At 50.0% G+C, this 20,214-nt stretch overlaps 1 protein-coding gene across 1 annotated transcript in view; it reads right to left on the reverse strand.

The window, feature by feature from the left end:
• Positions 1-834: 834 nt before the first annotated feature.
• SIL1 (SIL1 nucleotide exchange factor) overlaps positions 835-20,214 on the reverse strand; it is a 77,478-nt gene continuing 58,098 nt past the window's right edge. The window contains exons 9-10 of the mRNA XM_056856420.1: positions 15,603-15,767; positions 835-1,262 (exon numbers count right to left, since the gene is read on the reverse strand). Coding sequence (XP_056712398.1) covers positions 909-1,262; positions 15,603-15,767 — 519 coding nt within the window. The 3' untranslated portion in view covers positions 835-908. The remainder of the gene's footprint in view (positions 1,263-15,602; positions 15,768-20,214) is intronic.

A 20,214-nucleotide genomic window follows, 5' to 3' on the forward strand; every position in this document is an offset into this window, starting at 1 on the left:
ATTTTTAACAAGCTCTGAATCTGTACTCTAGAATAGCAAGCTCCCTCTGGTTTCTGGGGAAAGTTGGAGGAAGACCATGAAGTAAGAGAGAAGACACAGAAAGAAGACGAAGACAAAGACGAGTTGGTTTTTATATGCCGACTTTCTCTACCACTTAAGGGAGAATCAAACTGACTTACCATCACCTTCCCTTCCCTACAACAGACACCCTGTGAAGTAGGTGGGGCTGAGAGAGCTGTGACTAGCCCAAGGTCACCCAGCTGGCTTCGTGTGGAGGAGTGGGGAAACCAACCCAGTTCACCAGATTAGAGTCCACTGCTCTTAACCACTATACCACGCTGGTTCTCCAGCGTGAGGCTGAATAGATCCAATGACATGACTTTCCCCACTGAAATTTTTTTTTACTCAACATGTGACTGGATCCAACCGGGTGTCTTTCCCTTCTGACTTCCGCAAACAGCATGGAAGAGGGAAAGGCAAAGGTTCAACCCCTCCATCCCTGTTGTGCTCCATTTAGGGAAGACTGCGCAACAGTCATGGGGCGGGGGTTCCACCCAGACCCCTCACCATTACACTGCAACCCACAGTCCCGAAGGTCTCCTGATTTTCAGGAGTAACTACGGTCTCTTTCATGAGCTCCATTCTGCTCCTAGAAGTTTGGATCCAACCCTACTGGCTACCTCCGTAACTGTATGTAGAACAACCTAAATCACTTCTTGTGATAGTTCAAGGAACAAAAAATTCATCAAGAATGGCTATAACAAAGATAACCTTCACTCTGTAATGAACACACAGGCTTACTTACGGCATCAAGGGATTTCAGAAAGCCGGAGGTTTATTCAACAGTTTATTTATGCGTAACTCCTTCCAAGTGTAATTTCTACATCTCAGCAAAGCTACAGGAGCCTTCATTTTAGCTGCTGGGCAATGCTATTTATAGAGCCCAAGAGTTCCTTAAAATAACCGTCTCCGTCCCCTTCCTTTTGTTCTTCTGCTGCCAGCTCTTCATACTCTTGGCGCAGGAGGCTCAACGTGTGGTTGAGGTTGTGGTCTCCTTTGTAATTTTCCCTGCAGAAGGCGAGGAGCACGTCCACAGTCTTGAGGACCTTTTCCCGGGTGTCGTGTTGCGGCCGCTTCAAGAGATTTGAAATGATGGTGCACCAGCCCTGTTCGACGATGGCGGGGACCAGGTTCACCTGGTGGTACTGCTGCGTTCTTTCCTCCATGTGATCGTCCTGGCCTTCAGATTCCTTGAGCAGCAGCTGCAACAAAGTCCCTTAAAATTAGTATTCATAAAATAATAGAATCACCAGGGTCATCTTGTCCAGCCCCCTGCACAATGCAAGAAATTCACAACTACCTCCCCACACACCCCCAGTGACCCCCTACTCCGTGCCCAGAAGATGGCCAAGATGCCCTCCCTCATAATCTGCTTAAGGTCATAGAATCAGCTGACAGATGGCCATCTAGCCTCTTCTTAAAAACCTCCAGGGAAGGAGAGCTTACCACCTCCTGAGCAAGCCTGTTCCACTGAGGAACCACTCTGTTAGAAAATTCTTCCTAATGTCTAGACAGAAACTCTTTTGATTTAATTTCAACCCGTTGGTTCTTGTCCGACCTCCTGGGGCAACAGAAAACAACTCGGCACCCTCCTCTCTATGACAGCCCTTCAAGTACTTGAAGATGGTTATCATATCCCCTCTCAGTCTTCTCCTCTTCAGGCTAAACATACCCAGTTCCTTCAACCTTTCCTCATAGGACTTGGTCTCCAGACCCCTCACCATCTTTGTTGCCCTCCTCTGGACAAGTTCCAGCTTGTCTACATCTTTTGTACCAATACATTAGCATTTTCAGCAAATGCATTCATTTATGCGCAGATGGTAACAACACGAATCTGCCTTTATGAATGGAGCCAAAACCCCCAGATCTTCAGCTTTTCTTGAGCCCATTCCTCACACTTCTGGATTTGTCAAGATAAAATGTTGACCTGGCAAATTTTAAAAATAATTCTTTTCTGGCAGCGGGAATGGATAGTTAGCTTCCTGACTATGGATATATACACCATGGAGCCACGATTCACTCTGACCTTGCTTCCAGAGATATTTGGACCATTAACAAGAGCAATCTGAAAAATTATTGTGGATGGTCCTAATTCATTCAAGTATTGAAGAGGGAAATATTTGGATTAATGAACTGGCCCTACTTCATATGAGCGTTTTAAAGCTTAGTCAGTGATGTTTTACTTTGTATTTTAAATACTTTTGCTTTATGGTGTGTATTTTAAGAATTTATACCACTCAGGAAGGCCTTGTGGCCGAAACACATTTGGTTCTAATGAAAATGTTTTACTAATTGTATTGTATTAAAAGTTTTGCTAGTTTATCTTACGTAATCAATTGGAATTCATACTGTTGTTAGGCTGTTTGTCAACCATCTTTGGGTACCTAGCGGGAATGGGTACCGCAGATATCCACAAATGCAAAAAGGACGCCAGCATGGTTAAGTGGTCGAGGCAAGGAGGCTTGAAAAAAGTTAGAAAGCTTGTTTTAAAGACAAGGTGCATAGTACCCGATTGGAAAAAAAAACCCACAGCTGTGAAAACTAAATGCAAATTGACAAGAAAAGGCAAGCACGGAAGCAATCTGGAGTGCAAGCTGCTAAAAATACAATTAAAAAAAACAAACAAACGATAATTTAAATACAGCTGCAACAAGAAATCAGCAGGAGTTTCAAATGACAAAGTTGAGGAAAGGTGCGCTGGAGGAAGACAGATAAAGAGAGAAGCCACATCAATTCTCCGTGTTATTTCCCCCCTCGCAGAAACTGTCGGAGAGCTACACACGCCCCTGATCTCCTGCTTGCAAACACTCCTGCATCAGAAACAAGGCAGTCAGCTGTGACCAAGGATGAAGGTTTAAACGAAACCACAAAGTAAGAAGGGATCAGAGTCTGGACTGCATTCATTCGAGAATTCACAAAGACCTCTGATAGGAGGTAGTTGACCTTTAGGTCCTGATGCTTGCCAGAAAATGAGGGGGAGTGACTAATTACTTTCCTACTCCCCCCGCCCACCTAGTTAGCCTCTGTCTAGTCCAGGGGTGTCGAACTCATTTGTGAGGAGGGCCAGATAGAACATAAATGTCTCTTGGTCGGTCCGATGATGCGTAATAAATAAATAAATAAAATGTAATGCCAGTTACTGGAGATACAAATTGGGCGCGCCAGGCCCATAGGGGCCTCGCTGTGCCTGGGAAGCTAGGGGGAGGGGATGGCAGTGAGGGTGCACAAGCCCCAAAAGGCCTCGCTGTGCCTGAAAAGGGTGTGTGTGTGGGGGAGATAGGTGGGCAAGCAAGGATGGGTTTCCAGCCACAGCCCGAGAAAACGGAGGCCAGGTCTTCTCATTGGCTTGCATGGCAGTAGACCTGGCCTCCCGACAGGGACTCCGAGGCCAGGTCTATTAATTGGTTTCTATGGGGGCCCATAGAAACCAATGGGTAGACCTGGCCTCCGTGGGGGGAGGGGAAGTCCCCGTCAGGAGGCCAGGTCTACCGCCATGCAAGCCAATCGGTAGACCTGGACTCCGGAGGGAGACGGTTCCCCCCCCATGAAGCTCCCTTATACTGAATCAGACCCTTGGTCCATGTTATGTATGTGTTAGAAGGTAAGCAGGGGGAAATCCTAGGAGCTTGAGTCCTGGGCAAAGGCTCCTAGCCCTGCAAGCCCCATTGGCTGAAACTGGGCCGCGCTATTGGCCCTAAGCCAGCACGCCATTGGGCACGGGGAGGTTGTTCCCCCACATCATGGATCGGGGGGAGCGGCCACAGGCGGCCAGGGGGGCATATAAGCAGGACCATTCCCAATGTATCCCCAGTTCTGTTCTACCCTACAATAAACATTGGTTGCATTGAACTCCGTCTCCGACCTCTTGAATCCTGCTCACGCGGACTTAACAGTCCATCAAAGTCAGCATTGTCTACTCAAACTGGCAGCGCCTCTCCAGGGTCTCAAACAGAGGTCTTTCACATCACCTACTTGCCTAGTCCCTTTAACCGGAGATGCCGGAGATTGAACCTGGGACCTTCTGCATGCCAAGCAGAGGATCTACCACTGAGCCATAGGCCCTCTGGGCCTTCCCTTCCCCACAACAAACACCCCGCGAGGCAGGCAGGGCCGAGAGAGCTCTAAGAGAGCTGTGACCAGGCCAAGGCCACCCAGCCGCCCCCCTGTGGAGGAGCGGAAAAACAAATCCTATTCACCAGAGCAGCCTCCGCCGCTCATGTGGAGGAACAGGGAACCAAACCCAGTTCTCCAGATCAGAGTCCACCACTCCCAACCACCACTCCCAACCACCACACCACGCTGGCTCCAAGCAGGAAGGCTACAACCTGAAGGGAGGGCACAATGCCCTTCCTCAAAAGGCTGACTGGCAAGGGCACAGTTAAGGGGGGGAGGATCGCCAATGCAACAGGTGATCCAGCTGACAGGTCCGGGCAAAGCCCCAGAAGTATCCCGGCTGTTGTGGGGGGGGGGGAGCAAAACAGCCCCATTTGGGGGGTTTGGGGGGACACATGAAGCTGCTTTATACTGAATGGACCCTTGGTCCATCCAAGTCAGTATTCTACTCAGACCAGCAGTGACTCTCCAGGGTCTCAGGCAGAGGTCTTTCACATCACCTACTTGCTTATAGTCCCTTTAACTGGAGATGCCAGGGATTGAAACTGGGACCTTCTGCATGCCAAGCAGAGGCTCTACCACTGAGCCACAGCCCCTCCGCGGAGGTTGTCGCAGTCTCAAGTCAAAGACAGAAGGCGGAGGGGAAACAACCGAGCGCCACACAACTGTTTGCTGTGTTTTGCAGCCACAGCCATAGCCCCTCCCCACTTCTGTTTATAAAGTAACTTTTGCGCACCAGGATTCTAACCCAAACACGGAAAAGCAATAACACTCATTGCTGGGTCAAAGCGTGCACTGATCCTGCTCCCATCCTCCCCCTACCTCCCCCTCCCAAACCCCCACCCCGTCTGCTGCCTGTTGCTTCTAATATAGTATAATCAAAGGCTTCAGCCACTTGGCAATCTCTAAGCACTGATCTTGGGGGGGGGGGAGGCCTCACACATTGAGAATGTGCGATTCCCCCCCTTTCCCGCCCCCTTGAGCAAAACTTTCAGCGCAGCAAAAGCAGAGGGAGAGGGAGAGGGAAGGGGAAGGAGCCCCCCCCCCAAGCTAGGGAAACGCCAAAGCCAGACGGCTTGGGCTTGCAACTGCCCCGGGCAGGGACTGCCAGCGGACACATACAGCCTGCAAAACTCTTCCCGTGTGCCGCGACCATTGGCGGGCTTACTTGGGAGGAGGTCTCCCCTCCCCCACCCCGCGGCTTCATCGGGAGTCAAGCCGAGCAGGGGCTGGCCAGCACCGCTCAACTTCCTGGGCCGATGGAGCGCAAACCGGCGCTGCTCCCGCTCCCTTGGGCAGAGGCGGATCTACTGTGAAACTAATGAAGCTTAAGCTTCAGGGCCCCCAATCCTGGAGGGGCCCCCGAAGCAACTTTTTTTAAAGGAGTGACTTTCTCTACAGAATCGATGGAGTTTTTTAGTGATAGAATCATAAGCCAATGGGTTGAAGTACTTAATATTGACTTTAGAATATGCTCTAATACCCATTTCACATGGCCTCAAAATGTCTGTGTCAAATTTCAAAATTTTCTTGGGGGCTTGCAGTGCTCGAACCCCCAGCTGTAAGGGCTCACTGAGCTCACCAGAATCTATTCAGCAGCTGAATCTATTTTGGCAGCTGGATCCTCAAATCCTTCGTTGGTGCACAGATTAATAATTCTATAGCTCAGCCCTTAGGCTAGAGCCAATCAGAACCATAAAAAGACATCTGAATTCTCAATTCAGGCTGCACTCGTCTCGCTTGTGCATTTTCACGTCAAAAGATCAAATTTTCACCTTTTTATCCTAATGTACCCCCTCTGATGACCCCCTCCCTATTATTATTATTATTATTTATTAGTTAAATTTGTAGCCCACCCTCATTCCCGGTCAAAGTCGGGCTCAGGGTGGGTGTCATGATCCTAGGCCTCAAGTGCAGCCTACAGGCCCTAGGGAGGCCTATATTAAAGTAGTTACCAGGCCTACATCTGCAAGGTACCCTCTGGGCCTTGTGATTGGTGGAAGAGGATTTAGAGGGAAGGCTAGGGCCAATCAGGGGTAAGGGAGTGGTGCCTGGGGAGAAGGAATAAAATGCCTTGCCTGAAAAGGGAGGGGGTTCATTCCTAGGGAGCAGGGCTGGGGAGAGGCTGCTGCAGATGGAGGGATCCCTCATCCAGGAAGGGGTGAGTTAGCCTGAGGCCTAGTGCCAGGAGACGGCTAGGGACAGTAAAGATAGATGTGTTAGGGTTTTATTAGTTTGATTGCCTGCCTTTACTGGTTTTGTCATCCTATTGTGGCTTGACTTATCATTATTATTAGACCTTTTTAATAAACTGTTTGTTACTCTGCCCTGGGTCCTCATGCCTGACAGCAGGTAACAACAATCATAATAAAATCATATATATATAAAATTCATAAGTAATCAATAAAATTCATAAAACCATTCAATACAGTTAACAAGACGGTACTCATATAATTACAGGGCCATTGGAGGCCCGGCCAAGCAGCTAAATGCTCATATCAGAAGCCCTGAGGGAGAGGAGAGGGAGGCCAGTAACGATGACAACCTGTGGTTGCCCTCAATTGTAGGCCTGGTGGAATGGCTCCGTTTTACAGGCCCTGCAGAACCTCTGAAGGTCCCATAGGGCCCTGATGTCACTTGGAAGAACATTCCATCAGGCTGGGGCCAGGGCCTTGTTGGATGTTGCCCTATTGTTGCTGGTTGCGAAGGGGCCCCTATAACAGTTCAAGCTTCAGGGACCCAAAAATGTAGGTCCGCCACTGCCCTTGGGGCCGGCGCGCTCCTGCAGCCCCGACAGGTGGAGCCCGGCGCGCGCGACACCCTCCTCCTGAGGAGCCCTCCCCACTGCCAGGGGCCATAGTGGGGAGCCCCCCTCGATAAATCCGCCCACCTGTTTTGCAGATCTCTGAATAAAGAGATCCCACGGAGGCCAGGTCTACCCATTGGTAGGATAGACCTGGCCTCCATGGGGGGGAGGGAGTCCCTGGCATCCCGACGGCCGATGGGGTCTACCTGGCTGTCCTGCAGAGGGAGGGGAGGTGGTGGGGAAGGCGAGCCTGGGTGGGGAGGGCCGGGGCCAGGCGCACCCGGAAGAGTGGGGGGGTGGCGGGGGGCCGAGCTTTGGGGGGATTGCAGGGAAGGTGATCCTGGCGGGGAGAGTGAGCCGGGTGGCGGAGAGTGTGAGCCTGTCCCCCACCAGGGCCAGGAGTAGGGTTGCCAGGTCCCTGTTCCCAACCAATGGGAGATTTTGGGGGCGGAGCCTGAAGAGGGCGGGGTTTGGGGAGGGGAGGGACTTCAATGCCATAGAGTTTAATTACCAAAGCGGCCATTTTTCTCCAGGTGAACTGATCTCTATCGGCTGGAGATCAGTTGAATTAGCAGGAGATGTCCTCCTACTACCTGGCAGTTGGCAACCCTAGCCAGGAGCACCCGAACGATTGTGGGGGTGGCAGGGGGGACGGGCTTGGCTTGTGGGCTGGTGAGGAGCCCTCCAGGGGCCGGATCCGGTCCATGGGCTGCCATTTTGACATCCCTGGTCTAGTCAATGCAGTCAGGGGGAGGGGATGTGGCTCAGTGGCAGTGCATCTGCTTGGCATGCAGAAGGTCCCAGGTTCAATCCCTGGCATCACCAGTTAAAGGACCTGGCAGTAGGTGATATGAAAGCCCATTGCCTGAGACTGTACAGCTGCTGCCGGTCTGAGTAGGCAATACTGACTTTGATGGACCAAGGGTCTGATTCAGTATAAGGCAGCTTTATATGTTCATGTGCGCTATTTGAGGAGGCAGCGGTCCTCCACCCATAGGTATTCAGTAAGGCAGAGGTCCCCAACCTGTTTGAGCCTGCGGGCACATTTGGAATTCTGACATGGTAGGGCAGTGGGTGCAGCAACAAAATGGCTGCTGGTTCAGAGGCGAAGCCAGCCACAAAATGATTGCCATAGCTTAACTTCAGAACCGGGTTTGATTCCCCGCTCCTCCACATGACCAGCGGACACTAATCTGGTGAACTGGGTTTGTTTTCCCACTCCTCCACATGAAGCCAGCTGGGTGACCCTGGGCTGGTCACAGCTCTCAGAGCTCTCTCAGCCCCATCTACCTCACAGGGTGTCTGTTGTAAGGAAGGGAAGGGAAGGTGATTGTAAGCCGGTTTGATTCTTCCTTAAGTGGTAGAAAAAGCTGGCATATAAAAACCAACTCCTACTCCCTCCTCTTCTTCCTCCTCCTCCCAAGTTCTATTCTACAAAAAATGGCACAACCAATTCAAGCAAGGGATTGCCCAGCTTGATGTGGGACTGCTCCAGCAGTGGCCAAGTGTGAGCAGTATGATTCACAGTGGGTTACAGAAGGGGTTACTTAAAAGTAAGGAATTCAACAATAGCTGGGATGTTCTTCCTTATGCTTGACTGAAATCTATCCAACTCATTAAATGCCATTTTTCCCTCTCCTATCCTCTGCGGACAAAGATTAGAAGTACCTTTACCAAGAACCTATTTATAAATATCTGAAATACCACAAAACTGCCAATGAATGAGGTTGCCGAAGTGGTTGTTTCAGAATCACCGCCGTTAAACCCAGATTTGGGGATAGGGTTCTTCTATTAAAGACAGCATATTCCTGTTGTTAACGCTCTTGGGGAGGTAACAGCAAATGACTAAATAAAAAATCTGCATCCCCCATGGGGGCGGGGGAACAGTAAGGACTGTGAAAGAAAGAAAAACGTTCGAAACCCATTTACAACCGTTCCATGTGGCAGAGTACATTAAAGAAGGTTAGTGCGAGACGACCGAGGGCAGGCCCACCCCTGCCTCCATGGCAGTCAGTGACAGATTTACGGTATCGTAAAAGTACTGAAATCCTTCCCACAGCCTGTAGCATCATTCTAACTATCCCAAGCAAACCTCCCAAGACTTAAAAATAGCTGCCCCTGCTTTGCTGCTCAAACACAGTCTTTTCTACAAAAAAGATGAGCAGGACAAACCCCCCCCACACACACACACACAACCTGCTGTCAAATCTATGTGTTAAACCAGGGGTGGGGAACCTTTTTTCTGCCAAGGGCCATTTGGATATTTATAACATCATTCGGGGCCATACAAAATTATCAACTTAAAAATTAGTCTGCTATATTTGGTCAAACATTTAGCCAAGAGGCACGACTGGAGACGGCTCCAAGTATCTGCCACATAGAGCGACTCACTTTTGAGCTCTGCTGTCCCCAGCTGGGCTCAAAAGATTCAGGCAGGGCAGCATCCTTCTGAGCTAGAGATCTACCAGGACCCATGAAGGGCCAGACCAAATGATTTTGAGGGCCTTATACAGCCCCCGGGTCTGATGTTCCCCACCCCTGTGTTAAACCTCTGTTCTTCCAAAGCTATTGCTTCAGGGCCTCTGGGTATCATAAAAGCACCCGTAAAAGACCTGTTAAAAAACAAAAGACAGAAATTTGACTTTTGTTAAAGGTAAAGGTTCAAGCACTGGGTCATTCCTGACCCATGGGGTGACGTCACATCACAACGTTTACTAGGCAGACTATGTTTTATTTTCCCATTGCCTTCCCCAGTCGTCTTCCCTTTACCACCAGCAAGCTGGGTACTCATTTTACTGACCTCGGAAGGATGGCACGCTGAGTCAACCTTGAGCCAGCTACCTGAAACCAACTTCCGTCGGAATCGAACTCAGGTTGTGAGCAGAACATTTGACTGCAGTACTGCAGCTTCACCACTCTGTGCCATGGGGCTCTTAGACTTTTGTTGCCTCCTGCTAATTCAGCCCAAAGTTGTACTGCTGCATCTCATGATCGAACTCTATACAACCACTAAATCTCTTATCTGTGACCCATCTTAGACAGAAAAACGGCCATGAGAAAGGCCCGAGGGGAGTATTATCACTGGAGGAATGAGGTAAATGGTGCAGAGTACGACTCCATGGGTATGTTTTCACAACAGTTTGGAAACGCTGGGTTTCCTAATGTCTGGGACCCCCAAGGATGTCTACCCCTGGAGTGCAGCTTCCTTGCCTCCACATGCACACATGAAGCTGCCTTACACTGACTCACACCACTGGTCCTTCAAGGTCAGTAGTGTCTACTCAGACTGGAAGCAGCTCTCCAGGGTCTCAGACAGAGGTCTTTCATATCACCTACTGCCTGATCCTGTTAACTGGAGATGCCAGGGATTGGATCTGGGGCCTTCTGCATGCCAAGGAGAGGCTCTACCACTTACGGCCCAAAATGCCTCCCCCCAAAAAAAATGCCGCTCCCCCAGGGACAGGTGACTTTCCCTGGAACAGCATTTCAGGAACCAGTCTGGGCGGGAGCAGGCAGTCAAGAAAATGACACTCTGTGGGCTGAACTGAATTCCTTCTGCTCACGGAAATGCTGAGCAGCATCAAAGCAGTGTCCCCAATTGTTTTAAAAAGATACTCAGGCATTTTAATTGCTACCAAACAGCAGCCACAAGTAGTTCAGTGTCCCATAGGAAGAACGGGAAACAGGCCAGATTTCTGTGGAAGCTGAAAGGGATGTACATTTCCTGCTCAAGTCCACCAGCCCTAGATCTTGCTGCTGCTATGTTCCCTTACCGATCAGCAGCAACGCTTAATATTACTGAATGAGTGCAAAAGCCCTCGTCAAATCTTTTCATAGACCTGTCATTGGCTGTGGTAAATGCACGCTGTGCACATGCGCGTGCATGCACTCCCACCATTGTTTCTGGGCGCCCATCGTAGCACTGCAAGCTGATCCTCGGGAAAAGTCACAACAAGGCCCCAACAACAAGGCCCCCAAATAAGTCCCTGCTCTTCTGCAACAAACAGAGGTGCCTTTTCATTGCCAAGTGTAACGGGGGCCTATTGGGCAGTGCCTGTGTCATGCACCCAGTGCGCAATGCCCGGAGAAACTTTGAAAATCTTTTTAACTAAAAGAAAGGAGAAGTGCCTACGCATCTACACAAGGCAAAGCGTTAAAAAGAAAGAGTTAAACAAATTAAAAGTTAAGTTTTCCTGAAGGGGTGAAATTGATTAGACCAGAAGTTGCTTGCTTACAACCTACTCAGGCTGCACTTGGAGTACTGTGTGCAGTTCTGGAGGCCTCACTTCAAAAAGGATGTGGACAGAATCGAGCGGGTGCGGAGGAGAGCGACAAGGACGATCAGGGCCCTGGAGACCAAGCCCTATGAGGAAAGGCTGAGGGAGTTGGGAATGTTTAGTCTGGAGAAGAGGGGGTTGAGGGGGGACAGGATTGCTCTCTTTAAGTATCTGAAGGGCTGTCGCTTAGAGGAGAGCACGGAGCTGATCCTGTTGGCAGCAGAGGATAGGACTCGCAATAATGGGTTTAAATTGCGGGCGGAAAAGTACCGGCTGGATATTAGGAAAAATCTTTTTACAATTAGAGTTGTTTGACAGTGGAATCAGCTACCTAGGGAGGCAGTGAGCTTCCCCTCGCTGGCAGTCCTTAAGCAGAGGCTGGACAAACACTTGTCAGGGATGCTCTAGGCCAGGGTTCTCAACCTTTTTTGCTCCATTCCCCCCTTTCACCATTGTTCAGAATATAATTCTCCCCTTTCCAAGATAGTCTTACAGTTATTAAAAACAAACTACAATTTTACAGATTGCACATAATCTACAGGACATCACACTTTGCTGAATAGTGTTCCCAATCCCCCCAGAACCCTAAAATCCCCCCCAGGAGGGAATTCCCCCCTTGTTGTGAACCCATGCTCTAGGCTGATCCTACATTAAGCAGGGGGTTGGACTAGATGGCCTGTTTGGCCCCTGCCAACTCTATGATTCTACGAGTCTACTTTAATCAACTCTGACCATTCCCTTGACTTGGATGGGACTTCCTGAGAGCACGAGGCAGGGAAAAATAAAGGAGGCTTCTTTCTGCACAGAGGATCTGCTCCCCATTGCCACCCACTGTTATAAAGCTCACACTGCTAGCGCCGCAGCAGCGGTAAAGGAGTCAGGGGGATAACTCCTATAGCGCCTGGACACAGCCAAGCAGTTTGGTCCAATCAACAAAACTCCCAAGTGGGCATCGCAAGGCAGCCATCTGGCCCGGCTTATGAAGTAAAAAGGTTACTTACTACACACTGTTGCCAGAGACAGAACACAATGGGAGCCTCTATTTTTTTTTTTATTCCTTTGCTTTAACTCGGCAGCCTCCTGTGTTAATTGCTATATATGTGCTTCATTAATTAGGTCTTAATCACAAGAGTCTCCTTACTACCATATTATCATTAAGGAAGATTGCTCTTCTCAAGCCATAGAAACAGAGTCAAATCAGCGAAATTATAGTGGGGATGCCACCATGGGAACACCCTGCGCGCTCCCTTGCGTCTTAAGTAACTCGCTCCCATTTCCGAGTGTTGCCATTGTTGCCCGCGAAATTTCGTCTCGTGAAATGCAGCAGATAATGAATCAGGTGCCTGACCTAAAGGACAGGGAGGAGAAGATGACAGCATTCTGCAGAACCAGACAGCGATTCGCGCCTAGAGGCCCAAGCCAGGTGTGGGAAGACAACATTCAGTTCCAACATTTCCAATTCTCTCCCCTTTCTTGCTCTCTCACTCTACAAGTCCTGTTCATGGAGCAAAGTGAAGAAGAACAAGAGTTGGTTTTTATACCCTGCTTTTTCTCTACCGTAAGGAGTCTCAAAGCATCGCCTTCCCTCCTATTCACAGAACAGGCGCCTTGTGAGGTAAGTGGGGCTGAGAGAGTTCTGAGAGAAGGTCACCCAGCAGGCTTCACACGGAGAAGTGGGAAATCAAACCCGGTTCTCCAGATGAGAGGAATTGTTTTTTATATGCCGACTTTCTCTACCACTTAAGGAAGAATCAAACCAGCTTACAATCACCTTCCCTTCCCATCCCCACAACAGACACCCTGTAAGGTAGGTGGGGCTGAGAGAGCTTTAAGAGCTGTGACTAGCCCAAGGTCACCCAGCTGGCTTCATGTGTAGGAGTGGGGAAACAAATCCAGCTCACCAGATTAGTGTCCGAAGCTCATAGGGAGGAGTGGGGAATCAAACCCAGTTCTCCAGATCAGAGTCCACCACTCCAAACCACTTATCTTAACCACTACACCAAGAGTCTGCCATTCTTAACTTCTACACCACGCTGGCTCTCTAGTGGTGAAATGAACCAATGACGCCAGCAGAATCACAGTACAATCCTAAACAGAGTTACACCCTGCTAAACTCATTGACTTCAACACAGCTAGAAGGGTGTAACTCTACTGAGGACCGCACTGCAAGGTTAGACAATGTGTTTAACATGACATGGGCAGACCCAGCCACATCCTACAGTGTAGTTTTTCTTTCACCTTAACAGTTACATGAAGCTTCCAGCAGGGAACTGTTGACTGGGAAACGATACTGAGATATTCTGTTTGTGTGTGTACATAAAAACATCACATTAGTGAGAATTTAGAAAACAGTATTCTATAAAAAGAAACATGCACGGAGGGTGGGGGAAAATTAAATTTACAGCTTGCTAAAAGAGCAGCATGCCGAAAGGCAACCATCAATGACCCTTGGGACTAATTTTTCTCTTGGGTGATTCTGGGGAATAGCGATGTACCCATGCCAAACTAATTAAGATGTAGCATTTCCTGAGATAGTGGTCCTAACTGGAGCTTACCAGGCCAGACAATGAACCCTTGTCAGTTCTACAGCAACACTCTAACGTCATTTCCGGACTGAAAGGAGCCAGGAAGAAGCATGTTAGGCACTTGCTAAACAACTGCTTCTTCGCTCCCTACATGAAACTATCAAAGTAATACTAGGTGGGGAAGAAGATGAATCACAATTATGTGATGGCTCTGGTACTCAGAGCTCAAACAGATGAGATGCATCAGTCCATAAAATATAAACTGCAGGTTAGCAAAGCCTCAATTTGTCTTAAGGCTGGGCAAGAAAAGTAAGGAAAGTTAACCCTTTAACCTCAGCAGTGTCTCACTATTTGAAACCAACTCCCTCACTCTGCAATTAGCATTTTAAAGGAGAAAATACATGTTTTTAAAGGATGTCTTTTCTGCTTTAAAATGCTAACAGAGCATGGGAGCGGATTTCAAATTGTGAAACTGAGTGGAGGTGGACCGATTAAACCCCTTCTCGTTTCCCTGCAACTGGAGGCTGCTCCAGTCTGCAATTTATATTGTATGGAGGGATCCAGACATCTGACCTTTGTTTGTCCTGTGTATCTCTGTTTGAGCTCTGCTGGTATTCCTAGGCATCTGGCTGGCCTTGCTTCCTTGCCTCCAGTATTATACAGCACCCGTTGCAGGCCGATGCTCTGTAAAGGCTAATAACAAAGCCCGCTGCCTTGATTTCTAATTATGTTAGTATGAATACGTGGCAGCATTGATCACAATGTCAGCAGAAAGATCTCTACAGCTGTTTTCCTCGGATCTTAGCTTCTGAGTTTCTCCTGTGCCATTGCGAGACACACTGGCAACAGAGGAGAAAGACAAAAAAGATCCCAAGAACAGACAGGCTGTCCCCTTGCAGGTCAGGGGACATTGAAACTACTGAACATGTATTTTTCAGCTGTCCATTTGATCATGAGTATTAAATTCATTTCTCCCCTGATCAGTAGATTCCCCGACAAGCCAGTTGAGTTTCTGACCAAGAAGCTCCTGATGGGTGAAACTGCATATTATTCGCTCCCAACTGCCAAATTGTGCGCTATTGCAATTAAAATATGCAAAATTAGGATGGAAAAAAAATGTTAAACCTTCTTATATTTTTAGAACTATTAAGATGAAAGGTTTAATCATGTGATATGTTCTAATATATCATATTTTAATAATATTTAATAATATTATATTTTTATTAAACTTTATAATTTGTATTAGTTTTAGGGTTTTATCAAGTTGACAATTTGCCGTATCAACTTTTGGCTGGTCAAATAGACCGTATCAATAAATTCATTCATTTCTCTACAGAAGAAAAAGATGCTTAATTTTGCTGGTGCAAGGGAACACCCATGAAACACATGAAGTTTCAAGCTGCGTTGCTCTTGTTTTCCTCCATGGTTTGTGGTGTAATGGTTAAGAGCAGTGGACTCTAATCTAACCTGGTTCTTTACTTCTCCACATAAGTAGCGGACTCGAATCTGGAGAACCAGGTTCGTTTCCCCACTCCTCCACATGAAGCCTGCTGGGTGACCTTGGGCTTGTCAGTTTTCTCAGAACTCTCTCAGCCCCGCCTACCTCACAAGGGCCTGTTGTGGGCAGGGGGAAGGGAAGGCGATTGTAAGCCTCTTTCAGACTCCTTAAAGGTAGAGAAAAGTGGGGTACCAAAAACCCAACTCTTCTTCTTCAGAGAAAGAATGCTTTCCAGAAAGAAGGGTGTGGACACCCTTGATATCTGACCCATTCCCCGGCAGCCATGCTGGTTCTGAAGTCGACGGCGCATCACCACCACTTACTTTTTCTATTATCAAGTCATAGAGGAGTGTCACGATGCGGACGTGTAGCGTCTCCATCCCTTTCTCTGTGCAGAGATCTCTGAGTATTTGGAGTCCTCCAAGCCTGAGGAACTGCTGCTGGGCGTAGGGGAAGTTTCTCAGCATTGATGACAGAGCAAAGAGAGCCTGGAAATAAACAGAAGTACGCCCTCGTGAGTTCACGATCCTTCCGCTTTGCCGAGTCGTCTTCCCAAACAACTTCAGCCTTTCTTCGATACTCAACTAATAACTAAATATATCAGACGATAACATTTTCACCACAATTTTGTTTTCAGGGATTGACGGAATCAGAGGCCTAATGCCCACTGAGGTGGTCAATCCGTGTCTGAGATGCCCTACTTCAGACTACAGGACGGGGCTCCGCTGATGGAATTATTGGACATTCCCTTCTGGTTTTAAGGGGGTAGCAACTTGGGATGCAGAATTTCACGATGCTATTGGATGTTTTGTAACCTCTTTATACCAAGGACGCAAGGCACCTCTTCCCCTCTTCCTTTAGACTGGACAGGGTTGGTTTGATGATGAATGCAGAAAAACAAAGACAGGTACAGACTGGCCACAGCTATTTTCAAAGGGTTACTTCAGTGGTAGCATTGCAAAGATTGATTTTGGCAACAAAAAAAAGGTCTATAAGGCCCTTATTTTCTTTAAGAAATCCCAGCACCGTATTGATCAGTAGCGCTAGCTTATATTAAGGGAGTAATAAGAGAATTGATTCCAGTAAAGAACGGGATCAGACACCTGTGAATATTATTTTGTCACAGCATGGGGGGGGAGGGCTGGAGGGAGGGAGGGGGGAGAGAGAAACTGGTGCAGAAATTTCACTGTCCGTTGGAAAAAACTGTACAGTCTTTATTGTGTGTGTGTGTGTGTGTGTGTGTGTGTGTGTGTGTGTGTGTAAAGTGCTGTCAAGTCACAGCTGACTTATGGCAACCCCGTAGGGTTTTCAAGGTGAGAGAGAGGTGGTTGGCCATTGCCTTCCTCTATATATTGCCTTCCTCTGGTATTCCTTTGTGGTCTCCCATCCAATTACGAACCAGGGCCAACCCTGCTTAGCTTCGGAGATCTGACAAGATCAGTGTGAGGGCCATCTGGTTTTGGCTCCTATCTGTTTCTATCTCTCCCTCTTTGAACTCGTACAAGCAGTTCGCACCTCTGTGTATCTTCCTGAGTCCCCCGCCTCGTCCTTCTTGCCCAGGTGCCACCTCTCCTCCCCTGCTGTGCCTTCTGCCTTCACTCCCTCGGGCTGACTCCGGCCTTGAAATGCAGATAGCCCTCACTGTCTCTCTAGGACTGTTTGATGTTTTATGCTGCACCGGTTTGCCTTGTAACCTCCCATGTCTCCCATGCGTGTGAACCTTCATGCCCTGTAGTAGATAAATACTGTAACCCCGATAAGCTAGTCACTCGCAACTTTGAATCCATGAGCCTGTCTTCTCTATTTGAAGCCTTCAATAAATCTTTTGTTTCTGCATCCAAGTCTGAGCAATTGATTTGGCGAAGTTTGCCCAACTAGCTGGGGACTCTCACATTAAGTTGCGAGTCCTTGCCTCTTCGTTCTGCATCTGTACCCTACGGGACAGCTATGTCAGCCGACGAGGAAAAAACGACCCCTCCGGCCTCGCCGGATGGAAGCGGTGCCCCGGACAAGCCGGCCCCGAAAGACAAACCGGACCAGAAGGTGCCAGGTGCGCCCCGACCGGGCCCAGGACCGGGCACGCGTCCCAAGACCACCTTTAACACTTGGCTGGATTCGCCGAAAGGTTGGTCGCTTTCCCGGACTGAGGCAAAGCACCGCCGCTTGGCCTTGACGGGTACGGGGTTCGAGGACGACCCCGCTCGTCGGGACGCTCTGATGGATGAGGAGCGGAGACAGTGGCAAGAGGAGCGCCAGGCGATGGTGGAGCGCATAGATGCCATGCAGCTTGTGATGGAGGAGATGGCCGCTGCCATGGATGCGCTGAAGGTACAGCCCCCGCCGGGTAACCCTCCGGATGGGACACCGGCGGCTCCCCCCGCGCCTCCTCCCAGCACCCCGGCCCGCCGGGACTTGAAAATCACGTATGATGGGTCGGGGGACCAGTTGACCTTTTTCATGGTCCAAGTGGACATTTTCATGCGGGAGCAGGGCAGGACCTTTACCTCCGAGGAGTCCCAGGTCCAGTATGTGGCCTCCCTCCTGCAAGGCGAAGCGGCCGCGTGGATGGTGTTACAGTACGAGCTCCGCTCCCCTGTGCTACGGAGTTTGGATGACTTTATGATCGCACTCCGTAACCGGTTCGAGGACCCGAACCTGGGGGAGCGGGCCAAAGCCGCTCTGATGCAACTACGCCAAGGGGCCAAGTCAGTGGCGCAGTATGCGAGCGAGTTCCAGTCTCTGTCGAGTCGGATTCTGGACTGGAGTGAGGCTACCCGGGTGCAGTTGTTCAGGGAGGGCCTAAACCCGGACCTGCAGCATTGGGCCTTTATGCAAGGCAACCCCCCTGACGTTGAGGGTTGGGTGCGCCACGCTGCCGACATCGAAAATCGGAAGCAGCTCCTGAACCTGTCCAAGCAACGTTCCGGCCGCGACTTCAAACCGAGAGGAGACAAGGCAGGTGGGATCCGGGACCCTCGCACCCCAGGCGGCAGCGGCCCCACGCCAGCGGAGCGCCGCAAGCGCTTCGAGGCAGGAGTGTGCCTGGTCTGTGGAGGAAAGGGTCACTTCGCCTCCCAATGCCCATCCCGCTCCGGACGCCCGGCTTCCATTCGCCCCGTCCCGAGCGAACCAGAGAAAGCCCCCGCAGAGGGTCAGCCGCGACGCCGAAGCAACGCTCCAGGACGTCGGAGCACCCCCTCGGCACTGCACGCGCACGCCCTGGATGAGATCGCCAGTTCGACCGGTCCATCGGGACCCCGGATTGCCAGTGCAACCTCTGACTCCGCCGAGTCACGGATTACAAATACCACGTCCCCCTCGTCCAGCGAGGAGGAAGAGTGGGATGTGCCGGCAAAAAACGCCGTCGGTCTGCTGTAAGGGGGGCTCCTCAGCAGACCGCACCGACCCTCGTGCAAGGAGCTCCACCGATGGTAAGCGCCCAGGAAGATAATGTTTATATTAGGGTTCACCTCTCACTACCCACGGGGGGCCCAGTTTTAGAATTCCCCGCGCTCGTGGACTCGGGGTGCGCCCGCACATTGATTAGCGAGGAGGCGGCCCGGAAATTGCAGGTCCGCCGCAAGCGCCTCCCGGGTCCCCTTCGCTTTTCCCAGATGGGCGGGAGTGACTTTAAAAAGGGGCCTGTCACTCACCGGACTACCGCGATACACATGACTGTAGGGGAGCATTGGGAACGGCTGCACTTTACCATTGCTCCCATAGTTGCCCCTGTAGTACTGGGAATGAACTGGCTACGGGGCCACAACCCTTCTATTGATTGGGTCAAGCGGACCCTTACCTTCCCTGAGGATCCCTGCGCCATGCATGACAGGGACCGCATGTCCGGGACCCCGGCAGCCGCCCTAGTGGGTTCCCCAGGACCCGTTTCCAATAACCCCAACCTACCCTCGGAATACTCCCAATATTCGGATGTGTTTGATGTGCGGGAGTGTGACGAATTGCCACCACACCGGGAGACCGACTGTGCGATCGAAATAGTTGGGGACGGCAAGTTGTCCAAGGGAAAGGTGTACCCCATGAGCCCCAGTGAAAAGACAGTGTTGCGGGACTATTTGGACACTAACTTGGCGAGGGGCTTCATCCGCCCCTCCAAAGCTCCGTACTCCGCCCCCGCCTTTTTTGTCAAAAAGAAAACAGGAGACTTGAGACTGTGTATTGACTTTCGGAGGCTCAACGCTGTCACGCAGTCTAACGCTTACCCCCTCCCTCTCATTCCAGACTTACTAGCACAATTGAAGGAGGGCCGGATTTTCACCAAACTGGATTTAGTGGAAGCCTACCACCGCATTCGCATAAAAGAGGGGGACGAACCAAAAACGGCCTTTTCGAGCTGTTTTGGCATGTTTGAGTATTTAGTCATGCCGTTCGGACTTTCTGGGGCTCCGAGTGTGTTCATGCAGTTAATCAACGAAGTGTTACATGATTTGTTGTTTCGGGGGGTGGTGGTATTTCTGGATGATATACTCATTTATTCTGAAACCATGGAAGAGCATGTCCGGCTGGTGCGGGAGGTCCTCCAGCGGTTACGGGACCACAAGTTATATGCCAAAGTATCTAAGTGTGAATTCCACCAGCCTTCCATTACCTTTCTAGGCTATGTAATCTCTCACCAGGGGTTGGAAATGGATCCCGGAAAGGTTCAGGCGGTGCGTGATTGGGAACCCCCTACTACACGCAAACAACTGCAGCAGTTCCTGGGGTTCGCCAACTTTTACCGCAATTTCATTCCCAACTTTGCGCAAGTGGCTCTTCCTCTCACTTCCCTTCTGCGCACTAAGGGAAAAGGTGCCAATGCCGCCTTGCCTTCGGCCCGACTGCAGTGGTCCCCTCCCTGCCAACAGGCTTTTGAGGACTTGAAGCTACTCTTCTCGTCCGAACCGGTCCTGGCCCACCCGGACTGCACCAAACCGTTTG

Source organism: Euleptes europaea, chromosome 10, assembly GCF_029931775.1.
Source record: "Euleptes europaea isolate rEulEur1 chromosome 10, rEulEur1.hap1, whole genome shotgun sequence".
NCBI lineage: Eukaryota > Metazoa > Chordata > Lepidosauria > Squamata > Sphaerodactylidae > Euleptes > Euleptes europaea.